Genomic DNA, 18919 nt, shown 5'->3' with positions numbered 1-18919 from the left:
GTGGTTGGTTCAAGCTGAGGCAGAAATTTGGAGGAGGAGGAGAGATTATGAGGGAGTTGAACAGTGACATGTACCTCCTCTTAAATTAAAACAAAGGCTTTTTTGAACCGAGCACTTACTACTGTATGTCCTGGATCTGGTATTTGGCCTGTGTCACTTAGCAGACCGTGGTTCTCCTGTGCTGGTTTGCTGAAGGTTATGAATCTGCCTAGGTGATGGCTTTGACTCTGCTATTCTGGAACAGGTCTGCTAGCAGGAAACAAAGCTGTGACACAGCCTATGAGCAAACTTTATATGCTTTAGCTGAGCAGTAGTCATATCATTAAGCCTGTAGCTTGAAGGAAGGGCATCTGTGCTTTGACGCATTACAATGAAAACTAATGATGTGCATTGATTTCTTGGTGCTTTGCTTTAAGGACAGGTGTGCATCATCTCAAGAAGTTCTGTCTTTTTTTATAAACACTCTGTGTAATCTCAACTCTTCCTTTTTTCCACAAAAGCAGCTGGAAGCCATTTGTGTCCAAGTTCAGCCAGGACAGATGAAGGAAACTGAAAGGCCAGTGCCATCGTTGGCACCAATCCAGTCCAAGACTATAACGCTCAGTCAGTCAGTTGGTAGAAATTCTAGCATGCCAGGACTTGGCATTATTAATCCCCAGATAATTAGGATACAGCCTGTTACAGGAACTGAGCAGCAGCAGCTATTCCTGCATAGTTCTTCTGAGTCTCCAGTTCAGGTGCTTATGCAGAGACCTTTACCCTCTCATGGATCAGTGTCTGTGAATGAGATGCCCACATCTAAGATGCTAAATGGACGGAAAGCTACATGTGCCACAGCATCAGCTACAAAGTCTTCAAATATTGCCACGGTTGCAGCAGGTTCAGCAAATCCTCTGATACCCTGCCTTGAAAAAAACCAAAAAGATGACAAGTTAAAAAAATCCTTGAAAGTGAAAACTCGTTCTGGAAGGATTTCACGCCCCCCAAAGTATAAAGCTAAAGATTATAAATTCATTAAAATGGAGGATTTGGCTGATGGTCATCAGTCTGATTCTGATGACTACTCTGAGCTGAGTATAGAAGATGATGAAGAAGGAAAAGTGAAGGGAAAGGATGCATTGTTCAGTTCTTCAAATTATAATCTGAAACCCAAAATGTTTAAATGTCAGACTTGTGAAAAATCCTATATAGGAAAAGGAGGATTAGCAAGACATTATAAACTTAACCCAAGCCATGGACAACTGGAGTCTTCACCTCAAAAAATACCTTTAAATAAGCCTAATGGAAGTATATTTGTGGACAATGCCTGTGGAATGAGAGAGGAAAAGATGCATCCAGCACATTTGGATTCAACTGCTGTCACTTTAAATACTGAAAATGCACTAGCTACCAACCCTGAAGAAACTGTTGATTCAAAGGCCGGAGAACAGGTAAAATGTGTTACTTAGAAAAGCTGTCAGTTCTGTGAAGAGTGGAATGGCAGTTTTGTAGCTGCGTAGTCTTATGCTGCTCAGAAATACCCACTGATATACTAAATTAAACAAATTTCCCATTGAAATGTTTTAAAAATCAGATTATCGTCTCTGGCAGGAGAATAGTATTCTTGCAGCAATAGTATTCTTGTGCAGGCACATAAATCAAAATGTTCACCAAGTGCTCATCAGTTACTGGTTTTTTTGACATACAGTTTTCAGCTTGAAAAAAAAACTTGTCTGCATAAAGAGCATTCACATGCGTATGTTGTTCAGTTACAGCCTTTAGCATGATAGCCTGCAAGACATCATCTGCTCTATCAACTTCTGTTAACTGAAGTAGAGATTCTCCTGTGATGCAACTTGTTTGGAATCCAGCAGGCTTTGGAAGTGTGGCTTAGCTACCCTTGCAAAGCAAACAGTTTGGTGAAATTTGATTCTCCTTAGCTGCAGGTTTTTTTCTGTGATGTTTTAAACTGGTCACTTCAAAGCAAAGGTTTTTTTTTTAATATTAAAGTAACTCTTAATATCTGGCAGCAAGAGCTGATAGAGCTGCTGTCTAGGAAAAAGTGCTTTTAGGTGAGCAGTGTTATATTTATTACTTTTATTTGTAAACGTGAAGTTATTCTCAGAAATGTGAAAAGCTACAGCTTAAGATGCCAGCACACAGACCTGCCCCATCCTCTGCACTCTTCCATCATCTTTGGAAAAAGAGGATTGCAGAATACTGAACTCTGTTCTCTATATTATTATATAGTTGTTCCCTGTGCAGCACTTATGTTACCCAGAATGATGGGAATTCAGAAAAATTTCAGTCAGTCTCATAGGTAATACTACTACTGACTATTAGATTGCTGTTGTACCTGCTGCTTTTAACTAGAGAATATGGATTCTACACATCTGCTCTTTGACTTAGTGATTTGTTACAGTTTTTGGTTAGTTAAATACTTTATAGAAAGAATAGTAGGATTATTAAAACTGGTACCTTAATACAGACAGGAAGGCAATGTGCTCAACCTAGTGTTATGTCATTTTTAAAACTAATTTGGTAATTTAATCCCTGGATAGAACTGACATAAATTTGCCAGTTTTAGAGCTTTCCTAATCACTAGAACAGTAGGGAGTACTGAACATTGGTATGAAGATGTATTGATTATGAAAAGGAGCCTGATATACCTCAGTATTATTGTAAAAATCTTCTCTTTGAAAACACTGGGGTATGCTTAGAAATTCTAGCTTGGAAGGGAAGACAAGACGTGTTCATATGAAATCACTGTTTTGAGCAGTAAAAATTTTTTGTGGTGAAATCACAATGATAACTTAAAAATAGAAAACGTACTTCGAGTTTGCCATGTGGTCTTATTACAGAAGCGACTTCTTAGCTGTGTTCTTATCGAAGATTAAGGATTTTGAAACATGGAAACTGGGTGTTATTTAGATTTTTAGTTACTGTCTTGTCACTGTTCATGGCTGTTCAGTTTTTGTCTTTCATATAAAGCCTTCATGCTTTGACATAGTTCTCTTTATTTGAAGAGAACATATTTTACTTCAAAAATATTAAACATATTTAAGTGACATTAAACAGCGCTTTAATGATATTCTCTGCATTTTTTACAACATTTTGTGGATCAAAAATACTAACTTTGCAAATAATGGCATATAGGTGTTGCATTTGTGTTGGATTTATTCCACAACCTGCATTGCATTTATTTTGTATGCTATTTATTATTTGCATAGATTAAGAATTTAATTATAAAATAGTCTTCCTCAAAACACTGTTTAAAATTATGAATAAATAATTTTCTCTTTCTTTTAATTAAGACCTGTAAGTCTGCAGAAAACAGACACTTGCTGGCAGAACAACAAAACGAAAACAGTTCAGGACAGCGGGGACCCATAACACCAAAGGGACCTGGAAGACCCAGACGATCAAAGAGACGCGGCCGACCAAGGATGGGCGGACGATCTAGGTGTTCTGGAAGGCTTAGCAGACCTGGTCAGTCCCCTTCAAAGTCACTTAGTAGTGTGTCAGCAGAACACAATGTATTCAGAAGAAAAGCTAGGTTAAAAGAGGTATGGCTCTCTTCTGCAATTCAATTACTTCACAAGTATCTTCCCCCTGCCCTCCTCTTTTTTTTTGTTTTTATTTATCATTTTAAAGGAATCATTTTCGAAAATGATTTTTATTTTTTTTACATCCTTGTGTACTGACAAGATGAAAGTCTAAGACACCTTCTAGGAAGAAAACATTAAGTTGTCTTTTAAGGAAAAAAAACTTCTAGCAGAACATTGGACAAAGGAAAAATGGGAACTCTGTGTGGAAAGGGACTTTTGACATGCAGATACACTCTTGCTACTTCTTTTCTGGAGATGGAAAGTTACTAGCTGCTATTATGTATCTCCTCCAACACAGTGAAAGGAAATAAACCCAGCTAAAATTGGGCAATATTAAAAAACAAAAAACTCCAAAAAGCAGCTGTAGGGGGAGGATAGAGTGGGGATTAAAATCTAGGCGCTAAGACAATTTTTTGTTTGTTTCCTGTGTCTTGTGGATGATCCTTTACAGCTACTAAACCTACAGATGTTGCTCTGCTTTCTATGAATTGGCAACATTTGTGGCACTGAGTTTTGTCTGTGTATGGACAGTAATTGTTTTGAGGTTTTTCTAATTTATCTTTGGGTGTTTGCATCTGTTCTCAAAGCTGCTTAAACATATAGTGCATCGTTCAAAAAAAGGAGTGATATTTGATGAATGTAGGATGCATAACCTCTGCAGGCTGCTTTGCTCTAATAAACTCATTCTGGCTTTTGACAGCTAATACAACAATGTAATAATGAAGACTTAATGGAGCTGGCTCTCCCACGTCTTACAAAGCTTGTTACAGTATATGAATTTCTGTTGATGAAGGTGAGGTGGTTTTTCTTTTTAATGTAAAAATTTTAAATCATTTTAGAGAAACTTCCATCAGTATATATAAAAAAGTTTCCTTTAGAGATGTATCTGACTTTCTTAAGTTAGACTTGTGCAGAATGTAGGTAGATGTTCTGCATGTCATGTCAGTCTTACACAGGCAAAACTCTGGCAGGTTTCTTGACTGAAAGCTGTTCTTTTTGCTGCCTGGTTTTGTGTCAGTTTTGAATATTCCATAATCTTTTGACTTGAAGGTTTCTATTTTAAAATGTTGAACAAACAAACTGACAGGTTTTAATTTCATCGTCTTTAAAATATAGAAAGGGGGAAACAAACCCTTTTTCTCCCCTCTTGTTTCTAGGTTGAAAAAGGGTATCCAGCCAAAGCTTACTTCCCAGATGTGTATAGGGAATTTGAAGACTTGCACAATATGGTAAAGAAAATGGCTTATGATCACCTCAGCAATTCTGATTTGCTGAGTTGCCAGCAGCCTGTTGAAATAAAAGATGCTAAGGTAATAAAGGAGTCTATCTGGAACTGTGGGGGGTTCTTTGTTGTTTGGCTTGTTTCATTTATTTTAGACACTCTGAGGTTTTTCTTTTTCTCTGATAAGCTTAGTCATGCTGGTAAAGTTATTTGAAGAAACTGTGGTTTTTTGATGAGCAAAAATAGGCATTATTGTAAAAAGTCAAACTAACTGCAGAGAGAAAGCAAGCCATTACAAATCTAGTTTATTGCAGTAGATGCAACTAGAAATATAAAATATGCTGATATGTCTTGCATATCTAGGGTAGTATGAAACTGCATGTTCCTGAAAGGTGTATTTAGCATTAACTGCTAATAAAAATACATCTTTGTGTTTGATTAGGAAGGAGGGGGCTATTTTTAAAATGAGTGGCCTTGATTTAAAGGGATGAGTGGTTAAATTGCAAAATGGGGACAAACCGAATGCATCTACGCAGTTCAGTTACACTAACCAATATGAAAGGTAGTGAATACATTAATAAAACTGCGAGCTATTATTTCACTGATTCTTCAGATTCATTGTTAATGCAGCTGTATCTAGAAAGACAATGGAGGTTTAGTTTTCTGGTTGGTGGTTTTGTTGTGTGTGTGGTTTTTTTTTTTTTTAATGTGGATCTGTTTATCATTATGGATCCTTATCAGTCTATGTCCTCCTTGCTTAGAATAGACCCATTCTTTGTCCATAATACATTTTTGGGTTTCCCTTTGTTTCCAGTAGTGAAAACACTGGTTTGTATATTCTACCTCCAACAAAATTTCTAAGCAATGTGCTCATAGGTACATTAGCACTGAACTTGCACCTTCTCTGAGAGGGGAGCATTCTGGAAAACTCAAGAGTAAGGATGAGGAGATAAGATATTGGTTCTTATAATAATCCTGGTATAAAAATTGAAGTCATGTGTGGATTGTTAGCAGTGGTTAATATTTAATTTTCAGAATAAATTGTGACGTTCATTGTACATAGTAAAAAACCACCTAGAATTACCACATGCTTATCTGGCTGTTTCGTAATTAACACTGACATTTTCCTTTGGGAGAAATTAAGTTGCACCAAGTAAAGGGATGCTGCTGATACTGGTAGTCTCAAAATGGAACCTCTTTCTTGCTTCTCTTCTGTGTTAATGTACATTCTTAATATAGAATTATGCTCTTTAAAAAAACCAAACCAAAACCCAAACCAAACAAAACACAACCCAGCCTTGAAAAGTTGGATAGTAGCACACCTACATATGGATGAAGCACAGGAATGGAATGGGGGTGGGGTGGGAAATCCTTAACTATGAAGACATACTCTTAAACAGATAATAATAGATAGCCTCGACAGTGTTCTTTATTAAACTCTGCTCTTAGTAACAGTTTCTGGATTCTATATATAACTACTGAACTCCTAATTCTTTCAAACTTGCCTGTTAATATTCACCTTCAAATGAAGGTCATGTTCTATTAATACAGAGGCTAGTAGAAAACATCTAAATACTTCACTGAGTTGTGATGATTGATCGTCAGATTAGACCTTGAGTAGTTCTAGTTCTAGAAAACGAATCAGTATTTCAGCATTTCTGTATTCAGATTGGAAAGGCTAACTGTTTTTTTTTCCTGTAACTGTTTTTAAAGGTTGCTGAATCACTAGGAATTACAGAAATACTCACTGGAGATCAAAAGCTGCAAGGTGTAGACTCTTGTTCACAATGTGTAACTAAAATGGTTAGTGAACAAGTGCCTGTGGAGTTACTGGGACACAAGCGGTTAGCTGAGGTATGGAGTACCTTTGTGAAAATCAAAAATGATACTAAGACAAATTAAACCTTTTTAAAACAGATACTACTAGTATGATTTTGTAAGGCATAATTATCTGACTTGTGTTAAAGTAAGGTTCTCGTGGTGCTTGGAGTTTGGAAACGCTTAAAGGAGTACTCTCTACTGTGGTAGATAGAGCATATGAACTAGCACACTGAAGATGTACTTTGGGAAGACGCTTGGTAGCATTCAGAAGAGAATCTCAAAGGCAATCTCATGATAATTTCATGATACAAGGGAAAAAGAGTGTTGTTGAGGCACTAGTAAATGGGGGCCCCACAGTGACAAGCATCCTCAGATTCTAATAACTTGTGTTGGATCAAATGGGCTAACCTAGAGGAGGCTCAGACATCAGAGAAGTGGTTGGTGGAGGTGCACAAAACCAGTTCCTTTCTTTCTAACATGTCAGTTGACCATATTTAGTCTGTTTATAGCTGTAGCAGGGAGCCGTGTTTCTTCTTCTTGAAAGTCACTCTTTGTGGTCTGTCCCCTTGACTATTCTGCTTTATATTTAATCCAGAGTTGTTTCTGGTGGTGACTAGTCCTTTTCCACTTTCTGCTGTGGTTAAATTTAAAGGGCTGATCAAGTCTTTCCTTACTAACCAAAAAATGCTGGGCAGGCTGTTCACAGCCCCTTACTGAAGCTGGAGAGAGCTTGCAGCAGGTTTCATGCCGTACAGCTAGTCACAAGAACTGAGAGAGAAGCTTTGATGTTGAGGCAAAGGCGGATTGTTTCAACCAAATATCAGAAGTGATCAGTGGCATTTTGGTGAAGTGTGAGGGCTGTGTTTAAATCCTTACCTTTTATGAAGACCTTTAGTGTAAAAATCCTGTTTTCAAAGGGCATATCAGTTCACTGCCATGAAGTGCCCCCAGTTAGTTTGTGATCTTTTCCAATATTTTCAGCTGTTAACAGTGGCAGCCAGTTAATTATCTCTTGTATTGACAGAGCTCAGGGGAGGAACTGTTGTCTTCAGCCAAAAGGACCAAGTTAGAAGATGTAATGAAGAATGTGAATAATGCTTATGCCAGTCAAGATGAAGTGAAAGAAAAGAGTGGGAATTTGTGTACACTGTTTGAAAAAGATGGTAACCTCTTTGGATTTTCCAATTCTGTTCTGTTTGTGGAGGAGCTGAACAAATCTCTTTATTCTACAAGCTATTGTGTTTTCTGTCTTAAGGTTTCATTTCCTAACCTGCTTCCAGGCTCTTCAAAAGCAGCTGCTTAATAGGAAAGGCCTTGGTGTGGGGAGGCGGGGGACTAAGTTATGGATGACACAGATCACAGCAGTAGCTCAATTCTGAATGGATATATATATGGATTAATATAATGGATACATAATGGATATAACTGGATTAATATAATCCAGATGTTGATGCTACTGCAGTACTATGAGCATAGTACTGTCCTCCAGTGCATGCTTTCTGTCCACCCTATCCCTTATAGTGGAGATGGTGCACGACCTTTGTGTCAGCAGCAGGATAGCAGAGGAAGAGGAAGCAGTGTGCCTGACCTTCCTCTTTGCCCTAGCAGAATAATTAGAGCTTTGTGGATCCTGGGGGAGGGAGAGAGACGGTGCAGACCGTCTTGTATCCCCGAGGAGATGTAGAATCTGTGGGAATTGAGGCACCATTTTGCAGCACAGTCTTTGGGTGGTTATCTATCTTCTTATGCCTTCTTATTCCCCAGTCCCGCAGACTGGCAGTGGAGTAGAAAGGAAAGTGAGGTGGGTCTTACCTATAACCTCCCCGAACTCCACTAGTCTTCTATGCAGAAGTGTTGCAGTAGTTTGGAGGCATTACAATCACTGTTGTGAACAGCCCTCGCCCATCTCTAATGAGATGGGCATATTGGCACCACCCCCTTGCTCTGTAAATACCTTTCTCTCGTGTTGCTGTAAGCCGCTTTGCTTTTGCCCTTTGCACCTCTTTCTGTCAATGATTGGTTTTTTTATTTTTCCCCTTAGTTTGTTTTTTTTTCTTTCTCTGAAAGGCACTCTGCATGACCATGCTTATTTCTTGTATTTTCTTTTGGGCTATGAGTTTTTTTAATTTTGTTTCACTTGCACCTGCTAGTAGGGCTTTTGCTAGTCTACAGTACAAAAAGTTACGAATAACTGGTAAAACACATTACACTTCTAGTATTTTTTACTTTTTCTGTCACCAGACAGAAGTGCTTCTGGGGCTGTTAGTACACTAGTAACTCGATGACATGTCTGAGTCCAGGATGAGCTTGATTATCAACAGAAATTTTATCATTCTGTCAATTCACTAATATTAATAGGAATGAGCTCTGACAACTTTGTACCTGGTATATTCTTTATCTTTTAATGTTACCAGCTGTATGCCAGGTGGAAAACCTTGAGTTTGAATTTCAGCCCAGCTGCTTCTAACGTAATGTCCCTTGGTATGGAAATATTGAATAATACTTCACTATCCAAAAATTTATTAATTATTTTTATATTAGCTTTCTCATTGGGAAGTGCTGTGAAGTTCTTGTAAGGTGATTCAGGTTTGGTAATTTTGGGGGCAAGAAAGAAGGGAATTAGTCTAGCTTATCCTCCAAAACTATTTCTGAAAAACAATTTTTTGGACATGCAACATTAGATTACCCAACAAAATGACATTTCTCTCACCTTTTCAGGTTTTAATCCATTAAATGGAGAAATCCTGCTTTCAGAAGATAGGCATATCGCTTGCTGCACAACTGGAAGTACAGTACTGACAGCAGAGGAACATAATTCACTTGCTGGATCAGGAGTTAGAATTGATGCTGAAAATTCAGGTACCTTCTCCCAGACTGTGAAAATGAGGATAGAGTATTCCCAACCTGTGAACATACAGGGACCAGCTATGGCAGGTGACTCATCTCTGCTGCATACTGAAGTTGTGTTGCCCGTTGAAGCCGATGGCTCACCTGACTTAGTTCAAGCGCACTTTGTGACTGAGAATACAGCAGGTGGACTGTCAGCTCCTGAACTTTGCAACTCTGTGTCGGAGAATGCAATGGGCAGTCAGAGCACTAACTTACCAATGAGTGAAGAAAATGGTCACAATCAAAAATATCAGAAACTACAAGGAGAAAACCATAATTTTGCAATTAAAGAACATTCTGAACAACTTCGTAATGCTGATACAACTGATGAGATGCAGGAGCTTGAAAAAGTTTTTTCAACAAACATTGTGCCAATAAACTACCCACACAGTGCTCAGACCGAGTCGCACCAGAACCCTGTCCAGGAATCCTCCCTGTCTGCTTCTGTGAACCATGAAAACTCTTTTAAAAACGTGAATGAATTTTCTTGTGGGACAGAGCAACAGCATGAGCTGGAGAATACAGTTACTGTAGATGAAACTGTAGCCTTTGAGATTACTGATGAGAGCCATGATTTTTTGTCTCAGGGACACGAACAGATTTTTATTCAGACTTCAGATGGGCTTATCCTGTCCCATCCAGATACTGCTGTTTTGTCTCAGGCAGAAGGCATCGTTATTGTCACCGATTCCAATGGTACTACAATGCACATTCGCACACCCGAGGGGATACCTTTGGAAACTGTGGAAGCACTACTGGCAATGGAAGCAGATGGCCAAAGTGAAGATATTTTGCTCTCGCAAAGTGAATTGGAGCCATAAATCAGAAAACTGTATATGCTTTCTTCTGCAAAAGACTGACTCTATAAAATGTATATTTTTCTAATGTGAATACTGAAATAATTGAAATTTAACTTATTTGTAAACTGTTTCTATGCCATGTACTTTTTATAACTTATGTTTATATAAATCTAGCAGCATTGCAACCAAAAATTCTAGAATTAACATTGTTCTATTCGCTTTATATGTTGGGGGGGGTGGAAAGTGGCAATCTGTCAACCCTAAAACTGTTGCACTATTCCCTTTTGTTATATAATTCCTCTTCTCTCTAGCCATCTAAAAATGCAGTTAAGTTGTACTGCTGTTCAGCAGTGATGTGCTGTGTACTGGCAAGCTGTATATGGGTAAAATAAAAACTATATTAAAAATGTGCATTTTTCTGTGCCATTGAGATTACAAAACATCTGGTTATTGTGCTTTCTTAAAAGCTAGCTTGAATATTCAATAGCATCTAGACTTGGTGTGCATAAATCTGCCTGGAAAAATGGGCAGTTTTAAATATAAACCCCACTTCTGCATTCTGGGAACAATAGAACAGCCTAGCTGATCCTTCCCTAAATAACCATCCACTGAGTTAGATACAAAAATAGCCTCAAACAAGTTCTGATTTGTACTGAACTGCTGGAAATGTATTTCAGTATGCTTGTTCGGCCACGCCTCTAAAAATTGCTGTTACTTGACATAAATGGGAAGGTGGTGTAAGAAGTAATCTGATTTTCCTTAATGAGACACCAAATTCTTTTACTTAGTCCATACTTTTGTTAGACTTTTCTTTCAGATGATGCATCCTTTATCAGTTCCAATCTTTGACCTTTCCAGTAACTCCAGACTGCCCTGTGCTATTTAATTGTAAAAAGGTATCCTTGTCTATATTTCCTGTTTCTTTATGCAGACAGAAAACTTGGCAAACTACTTAACTACTGCTGTGCTGTATAGTATGTTGCTTGGATAATAACATTTTTGTGGAGACCTCCTAGCAGTTTCTGTCCAAGGCACTGTCTTTTCTTTCAAAAAGCTTAGCAGGTGAAAAAAAAACAGTCTTAAATGACCAGTATCTTTATTCTGTTCACAGCCTATTGTAGACATTACTGAAAACCAGTAACATACCTTTAAAATGTGTGTGTCGCCTCATTGCTAAATATATGAGGCTACTGAGATAACCGGACAAAACACTCAAAGAACCTGTGATACACAGGAGAACTGTTCTTAAATCAAATATGAACAGTGATTTTTTTTTTTCATGGTCCATGTTACTGAGGAAAAACTTGCACTAAAATTGAATCTAAACAAGAGAGGACAATCTAAACAATCTACTTTATCCCTTTAAAATAGCAGGTTTGGTGGGTGTGTATTTGTTTTTTCTTGGTTGCTTAAGTAGATTAATTTGATGAGCTGAAACACTGCCTTTTATGTGTGGGTGGGAAAGATGTCATCATATATTAGTGAAGTCCTGTCTGGTGGTTGGATTTATGGCACAGTTTTTGTTTTGGGTTCTTTCCCCTCTTTGAGGAGGGGGTAATGGTCAGAGGATACAGGCCTGCCTTACAGGTGGAGACACCATACAAAGCAAGGTTCTGCCAGTCTTTCGAAGCCTTTGTTTGCAGTAAGCAGTTCTTTATTGCACTCTTATGTACTGACTGTCTAACAACTACATCTGAGGGCTTGAGGTATAACAATCAACTGCTCAGAGCTATAATGACAAAAATCTCTGCAATCTCTTTGCAGTGATCTTCCTGGGTCCAACAGCAGTCAATGACCAAGGGGGTCTGTGAATGCGAAGACTCCTTCGTGAACCACTTATTTTCTCTAAGAAACAAGAACAAGCCACAATCTCCACCTGTGCAGAAAATGAAAAACTGCTTCAATTCTGCCTTCCCTATTGATTTGCACATGCTGGGAAATACAGTACACCTCCTCTCATCTTAAAAGAACAATTCTATAAGTGAACGGACCTTTTGTCCTTGGAAAATATTTTTCAAGTATGAAGGTGTTTCCATAGTGACAAGGGTCTGGCCCTACTCAAATTAAGGTGGCTGTTAAACTAGGCGGAACACTTGCACAGAAAAATAATAAAACCCAATAAAGCCATTCATAACCGATTGTACTGAGCCACAGCAGAATTTCTTTTTAGACACTAGAAATCTGGGGTAAGAATAGAACACTATCAAGCTGTCAGAAACAACCTCGTTGTTGAACGGAGCAACATGTTGAGAAAACTTACCCAATTTCTGTCTGTCTGTTCCGCTACTGCAGGAAACTTGCGTATTTCCCTTACCAAGCTTATGGGGTTTCAGTTTGGAGCTAGTTAAGCTAGTGAGTGACCCTACTTTTCCCACCAGAAATCTGTTCCAGAATCTCTCACTGTTTTAATTAGATTTGTCTAGTGCTAAATCACAGCCGTTACAGTCATTTCATAGCAGCGCACATTTCACGTCGCTGTCTTTTAATTCAAATAGTTGTTTCAGTGATAACCAAGAGTATACATCGGTCAGGGCTAGCGAGTCAACAGCACTTACAAACACTACATACATGTAATTGCGTTAAATAGGAGATCTAAATCAACAGTTTATATAGCAGCAGGTCATACAGGCAATCAGTAAATAGGAGGAATTTACATCAGGAAGCAAACAACATGGGATAAGGCCATGCCTGAAGCAGGTCTTGTTTTTATTCAACAGATGCTTCCATGAAATGTCTCTAAAAGAAAAAAAAATTGAATTAATTAAAAGAGACAAGATCTTTTCAAATAATGGCTGTGGAACAGTGAGTTGTACTAAACCTTCCCACTAGTGTGCTAGTCCAGGCTTGGATCACTCTTCAAAGATCATGTACCTAACCTCACTATAATCAAAACCAAACCAGAATTTACATGTCTGCAACTGCACTTCAGAAGCACGTACCAAACTATGTGGATCCCTTTAGATCTTGTCTTCTGTGCTTTCCTTTCTTTTTCCCCATTTACAAAGCAAGTACAAAAGCACTAGCCTGGTAAGTCATGCAAAAAAAAAAAACAAAACAACCCAAACAAAACACCGCAAAGGATCAAGAAGTGCTGAATTTCTATGGTGACAGGGAAAATTAAGGTGTTTTAAACTGTCAAGATTTGGAAAGTAGTTAGAGTCTTTGCTGTAGGTGTCCACGTGCATTGAATCCCCCCGGACCACCAAGCAGTCCTTACCTCTGTGATTACAGGGGACTTGGCCTCCTAGCTGTAGCCTCTCTATTGCACTTAAAACAGGTAAAGCAAGAAAAACCAGGGTGTCCCAGGCAGGAAAAGGAGTATCAGAGGAGACAAAACAATACATACAAATAGAGAAAAATATTTTTATTAAGTTCAACAAAAATTCAACTTACTTGGTAAGCCTTGCCATTTCAGTTTCACATAAGCATCATTAGAAGCAAGCCATGCAGCACATGAAATCCTAGCACTGTCTGTGACCTGTTTCCAGCAGCATGGCTTCGAGTAGTAGTTTGCTGCTGTTCTCAATGTAAGGCTGGTATAACCACGATGACAAATAGACCATCATTAGATCCTGGTCAGCAGAATGAGCAATTTCTTGTACAATCGTTTGCTTGAGTTGTAGTTCCTTCTTGTACATTTCAGAGAGCTTCAGAGACACCTCATCTGAAATGGATTGAAAAAGCAAGCACATTGACTAGAACATTTCAGCAATTCTCTAGAAGTTAAATCATACTTGTAGTATGTTGATCAGTAAAACCAACCCAACCTTACATAAGCTATTCCCCATAGTTAGACACCTTTGTTTTACAGCATTAATAATGTTTGTAGACTGAAATAAAAACACTAAACCATTTCCTCAGCTTTTGCATATATTTTATAGACTTGTGATTTTGGCATGAATCTCCTTTTAATTCTAGAATAAGCAGTGGCATTGATTCCCAGGACCTACTGGAAAATCAGCTGTCAGGCACTTTAGCAGTAGCATCTCCAGTAAGTGACACCAACAGTGAAAAATAATGGTAAACCAAAACACCAGACCAAAACCGAAGTGCATAATGTAAAAACTAATATTGTTACTAGCTGCGTTAGTACTACTGGTAGAGAAGTTAAAATATATTTATGGAATAACCTCTAATTGTTTGACTTTCTAAAAAATAGCCACATAAATTATTTTTAAAGAGAGATTGATCCTGTGTTTCTAACTTTACTTGAGCTATCACTACCTTCAGAAGCATTCAGTCTTTCATGGAGTAGAGAGCATCACTAGATGATCCAGTCACACAAGTGTTTTGACAGCAGTTGTCTTTGTCATTCTTACCTTTTAAGCTGGCAGAAACTAATACATAAGATTCCCACTAACTTGTGGTGGTGCGGTAAGAAGCAGAGCTTCACAAAGGGATGAATTTCACTTCACAGAAGTGGGAGCTGGTTTGCATGCAATCAGACTTCTCTTGAATTCAAACAGTTTTAAAAGTGTGGTAATACCAGTTGGGAGGCATTACCTTTTGCCTCAAGTGAACGATAAAAGGATTGATATTAACAGAGACCGTAACTGAACATTTCTTTACTTGACTGACACTGAGATCAGAGGTATTTTTCTTCGGCTGCCTGAAAATTAGCTGAAGTATAGCTTGTTCTTTGCATTCAAGGATTTAATTCTAGCGTCAAGTAACAAGTCAAGACAGTTAAGCCTAGAGCTTAACATTACAAAGTTCCAAATATGTCTGTCCCTACAAAGGATGTGGCTGCGGCAGCTTGGACACTGTAAGCTGCTGACAAGCTTATTTTTATGCTGTAATTGTTGCATGTCAGACAATGCTTGGCAATTCATACAAGCTGTCACCAGCAGTAACCCTAAGCCAAGCGGTGCATTCACGTGCTTATTGATTAGTCAGTTGTAAAGGAGACAGACAGACTCTCTCTAAGGCAAGACATCCAGATAAAAGGGTTTACTTTTCAGTCGTAAATTAGATGACATCAGCGACACAACACAATTATCTAAGACAATCAATATTTTACTTACAGAAGTGTGGTGTGGGCCAAGTATGAAAGAAGGGTGCTGTGCGGTTCCCAGCCCCATGGTGGAACGTCTCCAAGTCACAGATTGCTTTAGTAGTCAAAGTCAGCTTTTCCATCTTCTGCTGTATTTTTGTCTGAAAATAATGAACATGTTATCTCAATGAACATCAGGCTACTTTTGAAGTAACATTTAACATTTCTAGCTCACTTTTCTTAACTCCACACAAGAATCAAAGCTGCCATTTATATAAAGATTTAATATGAGATACCCTAGAATTTTGAGTACCGCAGATATGACTTACTAACTTTGATTTTGCATAATTCTTTTGTTTCCCCCATGAATAAATATATTAAAACTCTCTCATTTTTCTCACCTCTCTTGAGGTTTTTTCTATAGCAATTTAGTACTGGGGAAAAGCACCAGACTATGAACAAGTGTGGCTCAAGCTCTATAAACACATGCTTTCTTACATTACCATGTCAAGACGACTTAAATTTGATTTTAAAAGATCGGCAGCAGGTGGGAAAAGCAGCTCCAGCTACTGCTGACAACATACCTAGGCTGATTTAACAGCTTGCTTCGAAAAGCAGGTCATTCCATCCACTTCCCTCATGTTCACCTGACTTTGTGCTTTGCTGATGGGGACTAGTATTTACAACAAAATGGAGGTTGCAGGCAGTGTCTTTAGGTCAGGACGCTAAAATACAGATATTTCTATAAACTCATAAGCTGGTACAAACTCATGAAGAATGAAAAATAAAATAAGTCTGCAGTGGCCACTTAGACTCCTGTTACTGAGGAGTAATAAAAAATTGCATCCACACACTTGGTAGTCTGAATACAAAACTACTTCAAGGAAAAAACCCAAACAAAATACTGTTACATTTTCCCACAGAACAAAATTTTAGGACAATATAACCTCTTTCCTACTCGTTCTAAATAATGGACTGGTATCCTGTTTATATAAAAAAAATAGATCTATCATCTTTTAATGGGCCTCCACTTTGACAGAAGGCTGTAAATGTTAATTTTAATAAGAATTTTGAATTTTAAATTACAGTATCAATATTCTTTTTGCTTCCTATCAAACTGACAGGTGGCATTAATTCCTAGCAATCTATCCAGGAAAAAAAGTGGGTTACATAATAATTGCCCTACTCTACTCTGTAGAGAAGGAGTTCTGCACAGGTAGATCGACTAAAAACATAACTGCATTATGTCTGACCAAAGAGAGCTGCAAGGATGTGATGGCAGGTAAAGCACTGCTTTATGCTTTGTTGTTCTAAACAGAGGAAATACTCAGGATGAGAAAAGAGAAAAGAGGTGCAGTGTACAAAACAGAATGCATATTTTGTATGACTTGTTTTCAGAAGATCACTTTATAAAGGGAGGAGCAGAACTATAAGCCGAAGGCAGATGTAAAACCAACTTTCAAATTCACCATTCAAGCAAATAAACGATGCACATTTATTATCATTAAGGTCTGAAGCCAATGAACTATGAATAAAAATCCCAAATACTTGAGGTCATTTCCTTATGTCATACTTGGACACACTTGCAATTGACTTTTACTGACTAAGGTTGAAAAATGAGCACTACCATATGCTTTAAGGTCTCAAGTAATTCTGCACAGCAATTGTCCAGCTCCTCGTTGTATTTTGGAGTTGACTTTTCAGATTCCGTGGTACTGTTATCACATGCTATCTCCAGTTTTTTGTCTTGAAGTCTAAAATGGAAACATAAGGGTAACGTAAGGCAGAGTAACAGGCTGTTGATGAGAATTCCTACATAAAACAGTAAGAGACATAGCTCATCACGTGCGCTATGGGAGCTGGTACCATAATCTTCAGACAAGCACAAAATCACTCTACCTTGGAGCATGTCCCTGAGGAACAATTGCAAGTGTTAGGGTAACACATTTTCCTGCTTTACTTTGCCCCTGTGTTGGAGGTTCTTCTCTCATAACGGACAAGGTACGCCCAGGCTTCAGCTGCTCCAGTGACAATGTGGTGTCTAACCACAAACTCACCTTCACGCACAATTTAAGCTAAGCCATTTAACCGTGAACCCAGAACAGCTCACGTGCAGACACCTGGCCTGTCTGGCTGCCTTTCCCACAGAAGCTGTAAGCTCAGACAGGGGAGAGAGAGTTGCTGGAAGGCAAAAGCAACATCTGACACCATCACCGCAAACCATTCCTGAGCTTGTACCTGTCACAACCCTGTCAGACAACCCCTGTTCAGCTGTCATGACTCTCAAGAAGTTTCTTCTCAAAATCCTGTTAGTTATAGTTATTTCTTCAGAGCATGAAGATAATAGCTCTACCAAAGTGTTTTGTTTGTTCGCTTTTTTTTCTTAGGTGGGGGGAGTAGGTGTTAAATCATCACTACTACAACTTTTTTGTCTACATAAATCTTTTTGTCCATATAAATCCCCGTATAAATCTCTGATTCTTTCCTAAAATCTGCTGAGCTTTTGACTTGAGTGAAGTTTGGTAACACCAGTCTCTGTGTAAATATACAAGAGAGTAAGAGATCTCACATGGGCTGAGATATATAGGATTAGATTCTAACTTTGAACATTAGATAAGCATTTTAAATATCTGTTATGCTTCACTATATAAAATAAACATTTTCCATTCCTTGCAAATATCATTACTTCATGAGATGAAGCTTTATGAGACATTTATTATTTGAATTTAAATAGACTATGTAACCAAAAGGCACAATTGCTGAGTTTGATCTAAGAGCCAGCTTATTCAGTCTGACATGTTCTTTCCCCCACCTTCAAAAAGAATTTTCTAGTGAAGCAAACAGATTAATTTCTCAACAAAGGCATCTTTATGTTGTCTTTATGAGTATGTATTAGCATACTTACTGCTCACTGATTTTCATGTTGACTATTTTGTTTGCCGTAGTAAATCCATTATCATTCAGTCTCTCCCATTTCATCATTAAATTATGCCAGTCTGCTGCATTATCTTTAATTTTTCTTGCACTGACAGATAAAACAGGTCTTCTTGGAGTACCATCAGCAGGACTTTTTGCTGTATGAGACAACAAAGAAACTCAAGCCATTTAAAGCATACAGAAACAAATCAGTGTGGCCTCCAGCAGCTGTTGGTGTGAATGAGTTCCTTGCCTTATTGCCACATATTGAATAAAATGGTGTTTACATTAACTGTCTTCAGTCATGAAATCCAATTCCTCATCTGTCAGCCTTACTACTATTTCCAGAAAATCATGTTATTAAAAAAATGCAAGCACGCTCTGAGGTGCGATACTGTAAAACGGAGAGCAGCGGCTGGCTTTGCAGTACTGACTGATGTAGCAGTCGAGTATCGGTGTGTGACAAACGCTAACCAGTGTATGATGATAACAAGTCACGGCAGTAATTACTGTTCACAGGCAGTGCTCATGCCTCGAACGTCTGAGTTAGTTCACGCCAACACATGAGCTCGAAGCATTTGGGAGAGAGCCGAGAGCTCCTGAAAGCGGTAGGTACTTCACCACTGACCAAAGCCCACATTTCACGACGACGTCAGAGGAGCACACAGCCCCTGAGCCTGCTCTACGCTAC

At 38.4% G+C, this 18919-nt stretch overlaps 2 protein-coding genes across 2 annotated transcripts in view; one reads left to right on the top strand and one right to left on the bottom strand.

Annotated features, from left to right (window-relative positions):
- Nucleotides 1-539: 539 nt before the first annotated feature.
- ZNF839 (zinc finger protein 839) lies at nt 540-10720 on the top strand. The gene is made up of 7 exons (XM_010134675.1): nt 540-1430; nt 3294-3545; nt 4288-4380; nt 4745-4897; nt 6523-6663; nt 7655-7793; nt 9349-10720. The coding sequence occupies exons 1-7, from the start codon at nt 540-542 to the stop codon at nt 10338-10340; spliced, it is 2661 nt and encodes an 886-aa protein (XP_010132977.1). The 3' UTR covers nt 10341-10720.
- Nucleotides 10721-13655: 2935 nt separating this feature from the next.
- CINP (cyclin-dependent kinase 2 interacting protein) overlaps nt 13656-18919 on the bottom strand; it is a 5792-nt gene continuing 528 nt past the window's right edge. The window contains exons 2-5 of the mRNA XM_010134676.1: nt 18218-18386; nt 16940-17066; nt 15344-15473; nt 13656-13983 (exon numbers count right to left, since the gene is read on the bottom strand). Of these exons, the coding sequence (XP_010132978.1) occupies nt 13781-13983; nt 15344-15473; nt 16940-17066; nt 18218-18386 (629 nt within the window). The 3' untranslated portion in view covers nt 13656-13780. The remainder of the gene's footprint in view (nt 13984-15343; nt 15474-16939; nt 17067-18217; nt 18387-18919) is intronic.

This window comes from Buceros rhinoceros, unplaced genomic scaffold (assembly GCF_000710305.1).
Source record: "Buceros rhinoceros silvestris isolate BGI_N320 unplaced genomic scaffold, ASM71030v1 scaffold19884, whole genome shotgun sequence".
NCBI classification, from domain to species: domain Eukaryota; kingdom Metazoa; phylum Chordata; class Aves; order Bucerotiformes; family Bucerotidae; genus Buceros; species Buceros rhinoceros.
The sequence above is the reverse complement of the archived record's forward strand: the minus strand, read 5'-3'. Positions and strand labels throughout refer to the sequence as shown.